The sequence below is a fragment of the Halyomorpha halys genome, unplaced genomic scaffold (assembly GCF_000696795.3).
Source record: "Halyomorpha halys isolate HHAL.00 unplaced genomic scaffold, Hhal_1.1 Scaffold813.1, whole genome shotgun sequence".
Taxonomy (NCBI): domain Eukaryota; kingdom Metazoa; phylum Arthropoda; class Insecta; order Hemiptera; family Pentatomidae; genus Halyomorpha; species Halyomorpha halys.
Window position 1 is genome coordinate 152,053 of NW_027113046.1, and position 12,702 is coordinate 164,754.

Below are 12,702 nucleotides of genomic sequence, written 5' to 3' on the forward strand. Positions count from 1 at the left end.
TATATTTTTGGGTTGCAAACCTTCAATTTTAACTTAGTGATCTCCAAGTTTTCCCAGAAAAAATGCAATAAAACAAAAAAAAATGTTTTTCTTGATTTTTCCCTATAGCATGAAAACTTAGCATTTATTTATTTTTTTTAAAAATTAATCTATACTAATTATGCAAAAATAAATTTGTATAAAAGTAAATTCTTTAAATTTTTTACGCAATGATTTTTTAGGTCCAGAGTATCATTTAAGAGAATATGCATTAAGTCTAATAGGGTTCAATGAAATGACAGAAATGGGATCTCACTGGAATGTTTTGGAGAAATTCTGAAAAGGTGCTAATATTTGCTTTTAGGTTGGTAGTACGAATTTCAACTTAGTGACCTCATGTTTTTCCCACAATTATAAAATAAAATAAAGGTAAAAAAAATTAATATTCATACTTGTTTATGTTAGCTTAATTAACCAAAAAATCATGCATTGTTTTATGTATTATTTTTTGTGAATCATATGTATCATAAAGTTTCTCCAAAACTTTCCAATGAAACTTCTTTACGGTCCCTAGTTGACTGGAAAATAACATTATCTTAATTTTATTTTTCATATTCAAACAACAGTTTCGTAAAACAAAAGTGGTACCAGAGTGAGACAAGGATCCAAACTAGGTATTGTTGGTCATATAGTGATTTTTGCGATGTTTAGAACATCACAACATTCTAGAAAGTAATGGTACCACTCATGTCACTGTGTGCCAAGAAAAGGGTTAAGACAGGAACAGTGTAATTTCGAATAGGTCCAGTGAGACTTAAGAACTTTGTTACAGGAAGACAAAAGCAAGCAAAATTTGCACAATTAATATACTTAAAGACTATATATCCAGGAATAAAATTGTTCTGTTTTAATAAACCAATAAGATAAAACTATAGATTTTCTAAATATTTGATATATACCTAGGCCATATACGAGAACCAGAGAGGTCGATTCTAACCCAGCCGGAGAGGTGTGAATACCAGTGATATGAGGCAGGCTATGGTTGTATGTAAGAGTTGCTTCTTGTGGGAGAGTCAAGTCTGGTGTATAAGGCAGCACACCTTCCTCTCTCACATCGTTTGACCTGTGCGGATCGAGTAGAGCCCATGGAATTTCAACGACACTTCCAGTACTAACTCCCACTAAAACACATGTATTGTTAGGTATATATCTGTACTTAGATACTAATTTTCTAAATCTATAATATTACAAATAGCTGAGTTTGTTGGTTAGAAGCAATAATTTAAGAAACTATTAGACTTTAAAAATTGGGTGCTAGAAAGGCTGTTTATTATGGAAGACTTTTTTCTATATAACATCATGCTAAGACCCATAGTAACCGAGCAGTAATCACACAATAAAAAAAGTTGCTAAGGTAAATAATGTCTCCATGGCAATGCCTACGAAGCTGAAATTTTTAATGATGATTTTCTTTATGCTGTGGATATATAATAAGGCTTGTATTAAAAAAAATATGGACTCTACAGTCTATAAGATTTTTTTTTTTTTTAATATTCAAATACACTACATATGCACTAACATTTTGGCTGCTCATTTGAAAGATAATTAGATACTTTACAAGACACAATGTTAACATTACTACTTATTTTATTTTGTTTTTACCCCTAACTAGCCATTTCTGGTCTGGCAAACTATAAACCATCCAACTCATACCAGTTTTAGCAAAGATATTGTACTTAGGAACAATAAATTTCATTTTCATAAAGTTCATTTTATTTCAATCTGTGCAGGTTCACATAAAAACCCATTATCTTTTTATCTGATTATGTTTTTTCTAATGCTTTATATTAGCAATTAGGCAAGAGTTGACCCAAGAAAAACTGTTTTCTCACAAACAATTTAAAGACGCTTTCTGTTAAGTCGGTTTTTTTTATTGATTGGTCTTTTTCTTTTTCCACATAAATTTTCATTAAATCAGTGGCAAATATAATCCAAATTTATTTTGGGTGAAACCATGGAGTACAGCTAGTATAAAATATAAAGTTAGTCTTAAAAAAAAAAAAAAAAAATTCCTTTAGAGAAAGCGTCAGACAATATCCTGCAGAAAAATGGACTTCAATCCAAATGAATACTCTCACTATGCTTTGTAGAAATGTAAAATATATGAACCAAACAAGGAAGCTACAAGATGAGGAAGAAGGAATGACTGTAAGAGAGAAACAATAATGATAATAATAAAAAGGCAAGCAGTTTTTTTTTAAAAAAGTATATCAGTTTGAAATAGTAAAATCGTTAATAATAAAACAAATTAACTAAAGGGTATTTAAGAAAGATACATCTGATGAATAACATTTTTTGAATAACTATAAAATAAAATGGGTAAGATTAATAAAATTCTTTAAATACTAACCTAAAATGTGTTTGTTAGTTATTCCTTTTTCAGTTATAGTTTCCTTCATTGCCATAATGTTATGTGGAAAAATATAGGCTTGCCTCTCAATAATTGGTTCCACGAGATAGGTAAGAGATGAGAATTCTGTAACATAATAATAATCAATACACAAATAATATATCCAATTAAGATACTGCATATAATTTTTGTTAATAAGACAGATACAATCAAACTAAAACATAAAGCTGTATAATTCAATGTTTACCAAGATTTCATGTGCATAAAATTACATCAATGTAAAACAAAATGTCAGTAAAAATTAAATAATATACATTAATTATGTACTTTATTATGAAAACCTTCCGTCCTTCCTCTTAGAATAGATAAACAATAAGATTACCTGTTGAATTTCTCATTGATTTTCCCTCATAGAGATCTAAAGAAATCATTTCAGTTCTGCGGGCTTTGTCATTAAAATAAGAATAGACGATCCAATTTTCAGAATTGACCATATGGACAGGCGGCATGGCACGCTTATGAGCTGCATTAAAAATGACTGCTCCACTTACTGTATCAATCAGATAAACAGTAATCATGTCTGAAAAATAAAGAAGGAATTTAGATAAAAGATGTAGTTATTCGCGGGCTGAATTTCAATTAATATAGAGTATTTTCAGAAATAATGAGTTTAGACATAATTAAACTCATTATTACACAAATTGGTGACAAAAGCAAAGCAAATAAAAATTCATAATTATGAGAGATAGTTGACCGTGGATGATAAATGAGGAGAAGATGGTTGGGGGTGCGGGTCAATGAAACACAAATAATTATGATTAACTTATTTTAATGTTAACACATTAAAATAAGTTAATCATACTTATTTGTGTTTCATTGACCGCACCCCCAACCATCTTCTCCTCAAATAAAAATTCTTTTAAATTTAATAATCCTTTTACTGGAAGAGTCTTATGGAATTAAAAAGGATTTAGTGAATGACATAAATTCTTCCTTATTAAAAAACAATAGTTTATTTCATATCATCAGCAACGTTTCAGGAGATTTCCCCCATCTTCAGGCTGCTAAAAAACAAATTCAACAAAACCATAAACATGTGCTTACAACAACACTCATATATCATATACACTCAAAGAACTATTTATAAATTATTTACTTGTGAACAAAAACCTATATATTACATATAATTTTCTCCTATCAAAAATTCTTTTGAAATATCTCTAGAATAATGCGTTTTTATACAAAATATTTTTCAGACTTACAAGATAACATAGCTCTTAATTAAACTTGATTAACAAAGACTCACTCTTATGAACAGGATCTATGGTGTGGGTAGCTACTGCGACCAAATGTGGGTTAATGTACTTGTATAAGACACTCCTGTCAGCGAGTACTCTTCCCTGAGAATGGACTCTCTCTGCCTTGTTCTTTTGAGCGATGCTAGTTACAGGAGCATTGAGTTGTACGTTCCATACTCTAATAGCATGTAACTTCTGCCAACACAACAAATATTATAATTAATTAAAAGACAGTAATATCAGTTACTGATATTTAGTTTACAGGTTATTAAGACATATATCAAAGATCTACACGACTATCAGGGACTGATGATGAAAATGACCTAATTACAATCTGAACATATATAATTAAAAAAACAAAGAGGGAGAAATGAAAGAGTCAGAAAATGAATACTAAAATATAATAAATTTTTATTTTATAACTTCAAAAGTTGAAACTGATTCCATACTTATAAATAATATTAGCCCACTTACATCAGATCTCAGGAGGTAATTCAATCCAATTTTTGAAACTTTATTGGAGATGAAAATAAACTGAAAAAATGTTCATTTGTAAGAAAACAGATTTTTTTTTTTTTTGAGGGGAGAGAAGAGGTAAACTATGATCTTAATAAATAAGTTGAATAAACAAGTATTTGAGGTTTTATGGCCATGCCATCTGTATTTTAAGGTTAAAAAATTGAATTTCAGAAATATAATATTTTGTGTTGGGCTTATGTGATTTTAGCATAATATTCACTTCAAACTAACAAAAATATATCTTTTTAAATTTTGTTTGTTTTTCAACATTGTTTTTAAATATGAAATAATTAGAGATAATAAAAGAACTTAGATAAAAGTTACAATCACAAACACACATACATTTGAATAAAAAGAACGTATACTATGTTTAAATAAAACAGTACTTGAAATGTAAATTCTTTATACTTCTTGCGTGCTAGGGCAAATTGGCTTGGGTTAGACAAAAATTGAAACGCTTCACCTTTTCAATAAATAAAATAGTATAAAATATTTATTAAATAAAACAGATTAAAAGAAATATTTCATTTAATTAATCGTTTATTGCCCATTGTTCCCAATCAGGAACATAGATTCCACAATTTTTTAAACATATTAAACACCATATTATTAAACACCAATTGCTTTGTGAATTAAATTGCAATTAAATAAAATGTTTAATTATATGAACATTTTTTTCCCTATGCTCTTCTATCATCTAAATAGAGTCATAAAATTGTAGTTTTCTTAAGACTGTGATTCTTTTGCTTCTGATCTATATATTTAGAAACTCGTAATATAAGTCCATGAATTTCTTTCTTGTTATTTCAAATATACATTTAATGATACAAAAATAAATTAGTAAAAATAAGTTGAATTATAAAGTGTGATTGGCAGTCAAACTTTTATGTTTCCAAATGAGAACAATAACCTGTTCTGCTTATACCTAACAAGACTATCACTGAGAAATCATGAATCTTGCTATAATCTATGCTTTAATTATAATGGTGTAAAGTTGATCCTCACTAGAATGCAGGTCACAAGAAAAACTGAAATTTCATACAACCTGTGTTATATAAGTATTTGTGCTATAGTGGGAAAAGAAATATGATAATTAGAAGACCTATTTACAATTATATGTGTAAAAATAGTGAGGAAGCTACGGTGTCTCATGTGCTTGGTACACATTATTTTTTTTTCACAAGGAATATTAGCCTAATATAAAATAGACAAATATATTTTCTTACCTGATTAGATTTAACTAAACTGAAGCCATTTAAGTCCCCGGTTTCAACATCTGACGTATATACAAAAAGATCCTGATGGAAATCCAATGCTTCTTGAATAGTTTCAGGGGGGAATGCTTCTACCTTGTCATCATCAGTTATTAACAACAGGCTCTTAATAAATTCGTCATTTTCTTTCGGAAGCAAGAGTGTCTGCTTTACATGAAAGTTATAAACATTGAGCCCACCAACTGAAATAAATAAATAAAATGCATTCATAACATTTAAAATATGAACTGAATAAAAAATTAATAAGACAAAAAAAAACTTATAACAAAATAATAACATGAGATATATTAAGCAGTAAACAAATAAATATATAAAGGAAAAAGGAATAATAAAAAAAAATTCAAAATTTTGACGGATCCCAATAATTGGGATCGTGAATTATAATGTTTTAAATTAATTTTTCCTATATTTAGGTCCAAAACGTATGCTTTCATCAGGGCTACATCAAATGTAAGAATAAAAATAAGAAAAACTAAAGACAAATACAATTGAATGTAAAAAATAATGTGGATGGTAAAGAGAAATAAGAATGTATAAGAAAAAGTAATAATCAAGGGAAACTTAAAAAAATAGATATACAAAAGTGCAATACCGGTCAAAATAACTCAAATAATAATTAAACTGTTTATTAGGAGTCAATGTTTGACCCCGCTTTGCAGGGCTTCGTCAGGACTAAAAAAGATACAAACAACTAAAATAATGTAACAGATAACCTGAAATAAAGCAAACTAAAAATTATTTAAAATATGAGAAAATTTATATAAAAATGAGCAATAAATATTGGTGGGGGGGGGACAAGGGAACAGCTTACAATAAATAGTTTAATTACTACCTGAGTTATTTTGACCACACCCAGAATATCTTCCTTTTATATATTACACACGCTCAATCAATGATCTTCCAATAAAAAAATAAAGATGGAGAATACTTAATACATAGGAGTGTGTTATTATCATATATATATATTAATATTTATTAACTTACATAGAGCTTGTCCACTGATTGGATTGAATGCATACAATGCTGTATTTTCTGTCCCCTTTAAGCATAAAATTACAGAATTTTGGTCAAAAATATTTTCATAATTTAAATGTAAAGATTAAAATCTTTTAGTCTAATCTAAGTAACTTAATAACATTAGCACTTAAATTTTTAAAGTTTTGTAATCCATAATACTTCTTTTTTTTTTTTAAATATCTTCATTGAAATTGACAACTGTATTTTATATAATACATTCTGTAAATTTGATCTTGGTTAAAATGGAGTGTTACAGGCGCGTAGAGCAACTAATGACATTTTACATTAGCAGGTTTCGTGACCATCTTCTTTTCAGGCGCCTCGGAGGATTGTCAGGAATGGAAGAGGATGCAAGGTTAGAAACTAGGGGGTTTGAGTGGTTAGGGAGTTTGTAATGGAAGGAGTGATATCTGGTTCGGGCTAGATCGGTTACATAGGGATCATTAAGGTCTTTATGTATGATTTTATTTGTGACAAAGTAAGGAATTCCATAATACTAAAAAAATTCTTTAATAATTGAATTTATATTTCTATCCTTTGTGGTGGTGAACTATATTGATAGTTCTAAATATTGATATTATTATTTATTTTAAATACAATCTTAATTGTCTTACTATGTTGCTATGTTAAGACAATTGAAACTTTCTAATCACTGTTGATATAACAAAATTAAACTTAATGCTCAATATTTTTGCTCATAAATAATTTATATCATACATGATAAAAGCCTAATCCTAATTGATATTACCTTCTGCTCAAAGAGAAGAGTGCATATTGCTGGATACGGAAGATGTCTGCTTGTTCTTTGAACAAAAAGAGGTACATATGGCGATTCCAATGCTGAAAAGAGTTTTACATCCTTCAGGTGATGTTGCCAAATGATATCTCCATCAACATTTTCTATTCCATAAATCTGTAGAAAAATAAATTTAATAGAGACTGATGAAAATTTCAATTAAAGATGTTAATTATAACAATCTAATAAATGAGGCACTACTAAAAGAAATTGATGATTGAAAATAAACTTCAAATGATTATAATTCGACCTCATTAGCTCATAATTGTACTATAAATTTTTTTTATATAATAACTTATTTACAAATTAAATTAAACAACCTACCTTGGCTACTTTTGTAACAATGATAATGAGCTTATGAAGACCAAATTGATCCTTGACGAGGTCTTCTCTCGATTGATTTCTATGTTCCTTCAATCCCAGAATGCTGATAACCGCATTCACAATCTGTAGGCACTGGCTATGTATTCTCCTATATAACATTCCCACGATTCCACCTAAAGTTGAATCAAATGAACTTTAATCAACAAATATTCTAACATATGGATTATATTTGACTGATAAAATTAAGAAGAACCATGCTTACTTTAAATATGTTTAATAATCAGACATGAAATGAAAATATTTACAAATAAAATAAAATTCAAATATTTTAAAGTGAAGCCAGTCAGAGAAGTTGTTGCGGAAAGGGTAGATGGTGTAATCTCCCTTTCCTTTCGTCTCAATCATTTGAAAATCCAAGAAGTTGAGAACCAATTTCAAACTGCTAAAATTGTAATAAAACTTTAATCAAAGAGATATTAAAATTTAAAACCAATATAAATACCGCCAAAGTTAAGAAATTGGGATTTTAAAAATATAATGCTGCCTTTGAACAAAAAAGAAAATTATTATGCCAAGAAAATGAAAATATTTCATAATTTAGTTGAGGAAATTAAGATATTTTATGATTGGAGAAGTTTGTCAGGGGGGGGGGGAGGGTGCGGTCAGCAAAGAACAACATAAATAAACAAAACCATATTTATTTATTTTATGCCGACGTTTTTACCTGAGTTTCAGGTCTTCATCAGGGGTTGTGGCGTAGAAGGTAGGCTTGTAACTCAAGCCTATTTTATAAGATATTTTATTATAGTTATAGGTAATTATTACAGCCTATTGCATAAGGAATTACAAATGGAGACAATAGAGGATTATATAAAAAAAAATGTTCATAGTTCCACTCCTAGTTACCTTCAGTTAAAGGAGCAGTGACCTACAACTTGGGAAACCCAACCACAACCCGAAGACTGAAGCCCAGCCTGCTGCAGGACATCCTTTTATAAGTTCTATATTTATCAGTTCTGTAATCATCATTCTAAAATTTTATTTTTATTTTTTTTTCCTCTTCATCTTTTTCTAAAATTAACTTTTTTTTCCATTACAAGTCAATTATTAATTTTTCTAGATCTATAAATGTCATTGTTCTTGTTATTAACTTTACTTATATCTTTTATTAAGAATTATTATTTTTATCTATTTATTTCATCTTAATTTTTTTTTTATTTACAACATTATATATAGTTAGGGGTGTCTTTTGTAGGAGGCTATACCCTTCCCATAATCAATTGTAAAAAAAAAAAAAATGTACCTCTTACATTAAACATGTAAGCCCCACCAGGCAGGTATTAAATGAATAAAAAAAAAAAAAAGGTAATTAATGAGAAATTTAAGCTTTGCCACTCCCATCAAATAGTTGTGACAATGCCCCTGAAAACAGAGATCTACATATTTTCCAATTCTCATTTTCTGATCTTTAATGTCCAGACTATCAGTGGAAAAGTCAGTGTGATCAATACGATTTAGGGAAGGAATGAGTGAGGTATTAGGGTTAAAAAAAAAATTGGAGACCTCTACCCTATAGTACTAAAATATTAATCCATAACATAAAAAATACCAACATCTAAAATATTGCAATAGAAAGTAGAGAATCTCTTATATATTAAATGATATCTACTGTCATGTACTATAATGTTTCAGAAATTTATTACTTATGGTTATATGGAACATTATTTAAGCATATAAACAATTAAATATTTATTTTTATGATTTTATAAATTTATAGTCCAATTTGGACAGTAGTATAATCAACTAAAATTTGATACAAAATTATCAAAAACATCTTCCATATTATCAACATAACCAATAGCAAACACAAATCAAGAGTAATTAAAATGTTCAACAAAATAAAACGGTGTATACATAAATATTTTCCTTTTACCAAACTAAACAAATCACAAGCACGCACACACACAAACACACACACACAAAGGGAAAACAAATTAATTAATTCAGAAATGAAAAACACATCAAGGACAACACAAAAACTGATTAGTAAACACAGGACATTGATATTATAAATGATTCCATCTAAAGACAGAAGAAAATTTCATTTTATTCACATTAAAAACATGTTTCCAAAAGTCATCAGATTCATGCAACATGCAAAATATTACAAAAGAAAATACAGTAATCATTATAAAATTTAACAATATTTTATAAGTCCGTGTTTGTAATTCAAACAGTTTCAAATACATTTTGATCATTTTATTCCGTTTTGGTAATGTTATTATATAAAAAGTATAGTTAACTATCCTAGTTAAAAAAAAAAACAGAAGACAAAATAGGAAGAGAAACAGATAGATGTTTTAATCATGAACAATTGGAGAAGTTTTGGATACGAGATATAGTAAATGTTGAAAAAAAAAGAGAAAATAATTGACTTTTTTAAAAAAAAAAACCAGAACTTTGCTGTCATTGTTAATTTTTACATTGTGTATTATTAGTCCTTTTCAAAGATTTAAATATATAATAAAATTTCAACATAAATATTATTTACATCATAAACTAGTGTTATTTTACATTTCTGTTAAGTTTTATATTTGAAATAATAACATCTTGGATTGACAGTGTCCCAGTCATGAGTTGGCTGCTTAACAAAAGTTTAACTGTTTTTAATTTTTTTTTTTTGTAAAAGCAATGGCATAAAAATTTGGTCAAGTAAAAAAAAAAGAACTTTACACCTAATACTAAAAAAATATAAAATTTAGCTAAAAGGTCAATACTATTAACTCCTAAAATGATAACAGTAATTTTTACAGATGGTCAGAGGTAACATAAGATAGTTTAAAAAAGGATAAATGTGAGCCAGTGGTGGCTGATATTGTGCAGGGATTGCCATAGCACTCTTAAGTCAAAAGTGGTGCCGGTTCTAATTAGCCTCGGATAGGTAGTGATTTATATTGTGACAGACCCTTTATTATTTTAACCAATTGCCATAATGGAGTATACAGGGCCAAATAAATTGTGCCTTTCTCGCTCTGGTTAGAATAGCTAGGTTACTTGTAGGATAACCCACCTTTCCTGAGGAATTTGGAGTACATATGGGCAGTAAATCTTTAATAAACAAACATTAAATGTCAGTAATCAGGTAAAGCATTGGTAAAAAATCCAATATTAAAAGATTTCTATAAACTTTTCTCCAAATGCAAAAATGATTTTAATATCCCCATTCCAGAATTCCTTAGACATTTCAGTAAGTCTATAAAGGAAAGGCCATGTGAAATCCTAAAGTTTTGAACCGTCAGCACATATTAAAAGAAGTTTTAGAATAGCTGTTTGTTTTCTCTCTTGACTGAATCCCCAACCAACCTCTCATTGATTATATCTACAGTCAACAATATATCTACTGTTTCATAAAAGAAATGGATAAAGACTTATATTGATCAAAACAGACTGAACCAGCCTCTCATTGATTATACCTAGTCAATAATATATCTATTTACTGTTTCATAAAAGAAATGGATAAAGACTTATAATGAGGTGAAGATAGTTGACCGTAGATAAATAAGAGGAGAAGATGGTCGGAGGGTGAGGTCAGGAGAAAAAAACAGAAATAAACAAACAAATTATTTATTTGTGCCGACATTTCGACCTAATTTTCAGGTCTTCATCAGGGAGTTATAGGCAGAGGTTCCTGCTAAACACCAGTTAAGTTGGATTAAGACTTATATTGATCAAAACAGGCATTAAAAAATTTTTATGTCGAGACAATAAAATATAAAAACAAAAGCATTTTTGAATTAATAAATCATAAGGTTATGTAGGTAAGTTAACTTTGTTCATGTTACCAACATTTTCCACTACAATTAATAGTGATATAATAATTTAATATAATTATAGTTTAGATTAAACTATAGACAGGTGTTGGTCTGTGACAATCCAACTAGCTTCAAGAAAGCCTATAAGGGGACCCAAGTAGAGAAAGTAACCCCTATACTGTACTTTCTTTGGAATACGTTCAATTCAAAATAAAATCAAACATTTTTTTTCCTTCAATGTGGTACTATTAAAGTAAAGAAGTGACATATATTAAAAAATATAACCTAAAATTTCAAAATTTCATTATTCTTCCTTTGTACAAAAAAAAAAAATCACTGCCAAGCACACAATACAATGCAATCAAAACTTCCATGCTACTTTAGAGTTACTTACTTGTTAATCCAAAGTCCACTGTTGAATAAAAATTATTTCATAAATATTAATATTCAGCATAACAGATTTAATATATAATTATAAAAGATAAATTATTTTTATTAAAAATATACAAATAAGAAACCTTAAAGACGGGTGAGATCACAAGACGATCACGTGAACATCACAATAGCTTTGAGGATGTTAAGATTATAACTTCTAGTGTTACTAATAAAAATAAAACTTGGGACACACACATGTTAGTAGTGTGTTCTAACCACCTGGCTTATCCAATTCCCTGATAGATGTAAGGTACTTATTTTGTCAGCTAATGATAACCACTTGCCCAAGCTTACTTATTATCTTTCAGAAGAATATTTAGCAGGCCAAAATAGGATTTGTCTTGGTTTATTCAACAAAAGAAGCACCATCTTTAATTAATGGACTATCCCGCTTTTAACTAATAGTTACCGCAGCAGTACTGGTTCGAATTCAGCTTTTTTGTGGCGATCCCACAGAAAGAAATCTTGACTGCACCCACCATGGATAGAATATGTCAGAAATAACCAGGCATGGGGTGAACAAAAAGAAAAAAGATATAAAATAATATTTACAATAGAAAATTAATAAATTTCATTTTATTGTGAACAACTCTAAATGATTCATTAAAAAAAAAAATTGCAATTACACAATTTGTAGTCCAAGATAAGTATTGTAATGCTAAAGAAATAAAAATATTTGATAAAGGGTCAAAATGTCAATTGTGAAAATCCATACCTTTGTATACTGTGCGATAGTGTAAAGATGAGGATAAAAATAAATCTTATTACCAGGTCATTCAAAAAGTCCTGTCGTTTTTTTTGGGGGAAATTATAAATAAATAAATATTTTCAAATAATC

The 12,702-nt window shown here is 28.6% G+C and overlaps 1 protein-coding gene across 2 annotated transcripts in view; it reads right to left on the minus strand.

The window, feature by feature from the left end:
- EMC1 (ER membrane protein complex subunit 1) overlaps nucleotides 1-12,702 on the minus strand; it is a 20,628-nt gene that overhangs the window by 2,488 nt on the left and 5,438 nt on the right. The window contains exons 8-16 of one of the 2 annotated variants that reach the window (XM_014429664.2): nucleotides 11,824-11,841; nucleotides 7,618-7,790; nucleotides 7,246-7,410; nucleotides 6,465-6,519; nucleotides 5,433-5,662; nucleotides 3,696-3,882; nucleotides 2,772-2,969; nucleotides 2,390-2,515; nucleotides 939-1,160 (exon numbers count right to left, since the gene is read on the minus strand). In XM_014429664.2, the coding sequence (XP_014285150.1) occupies nucleotides 939-1,160; nucleotides 2,390-2,515; nucleotides 2,772-2,969; nucleotides 3,696-3,882; nucleotides 5,433-5,662; nucleotides 6,465-6,519; nucleotides 7,246-7,410; nucleotides 7,618-7,790; nucleotides 11,824-11,841 (1,374 nt within the window). The remainder of the gene's footprint in view (nucleotides 1-938; nucleotides 1,161-2,389; nucleotides 2,516-2,771; nucleotides 2,970-3,695; nucleotides 3,883-5,432; nucleotides 5,663-6,464; nucleotides 6,520-7,245; nucleotides 7,411-7,617; nucleotides 7,791-11,823; nucleotides 11,842-12,702) is intronic. The other variant, XM_014429665.3, reaches the window with a different exon arrangement.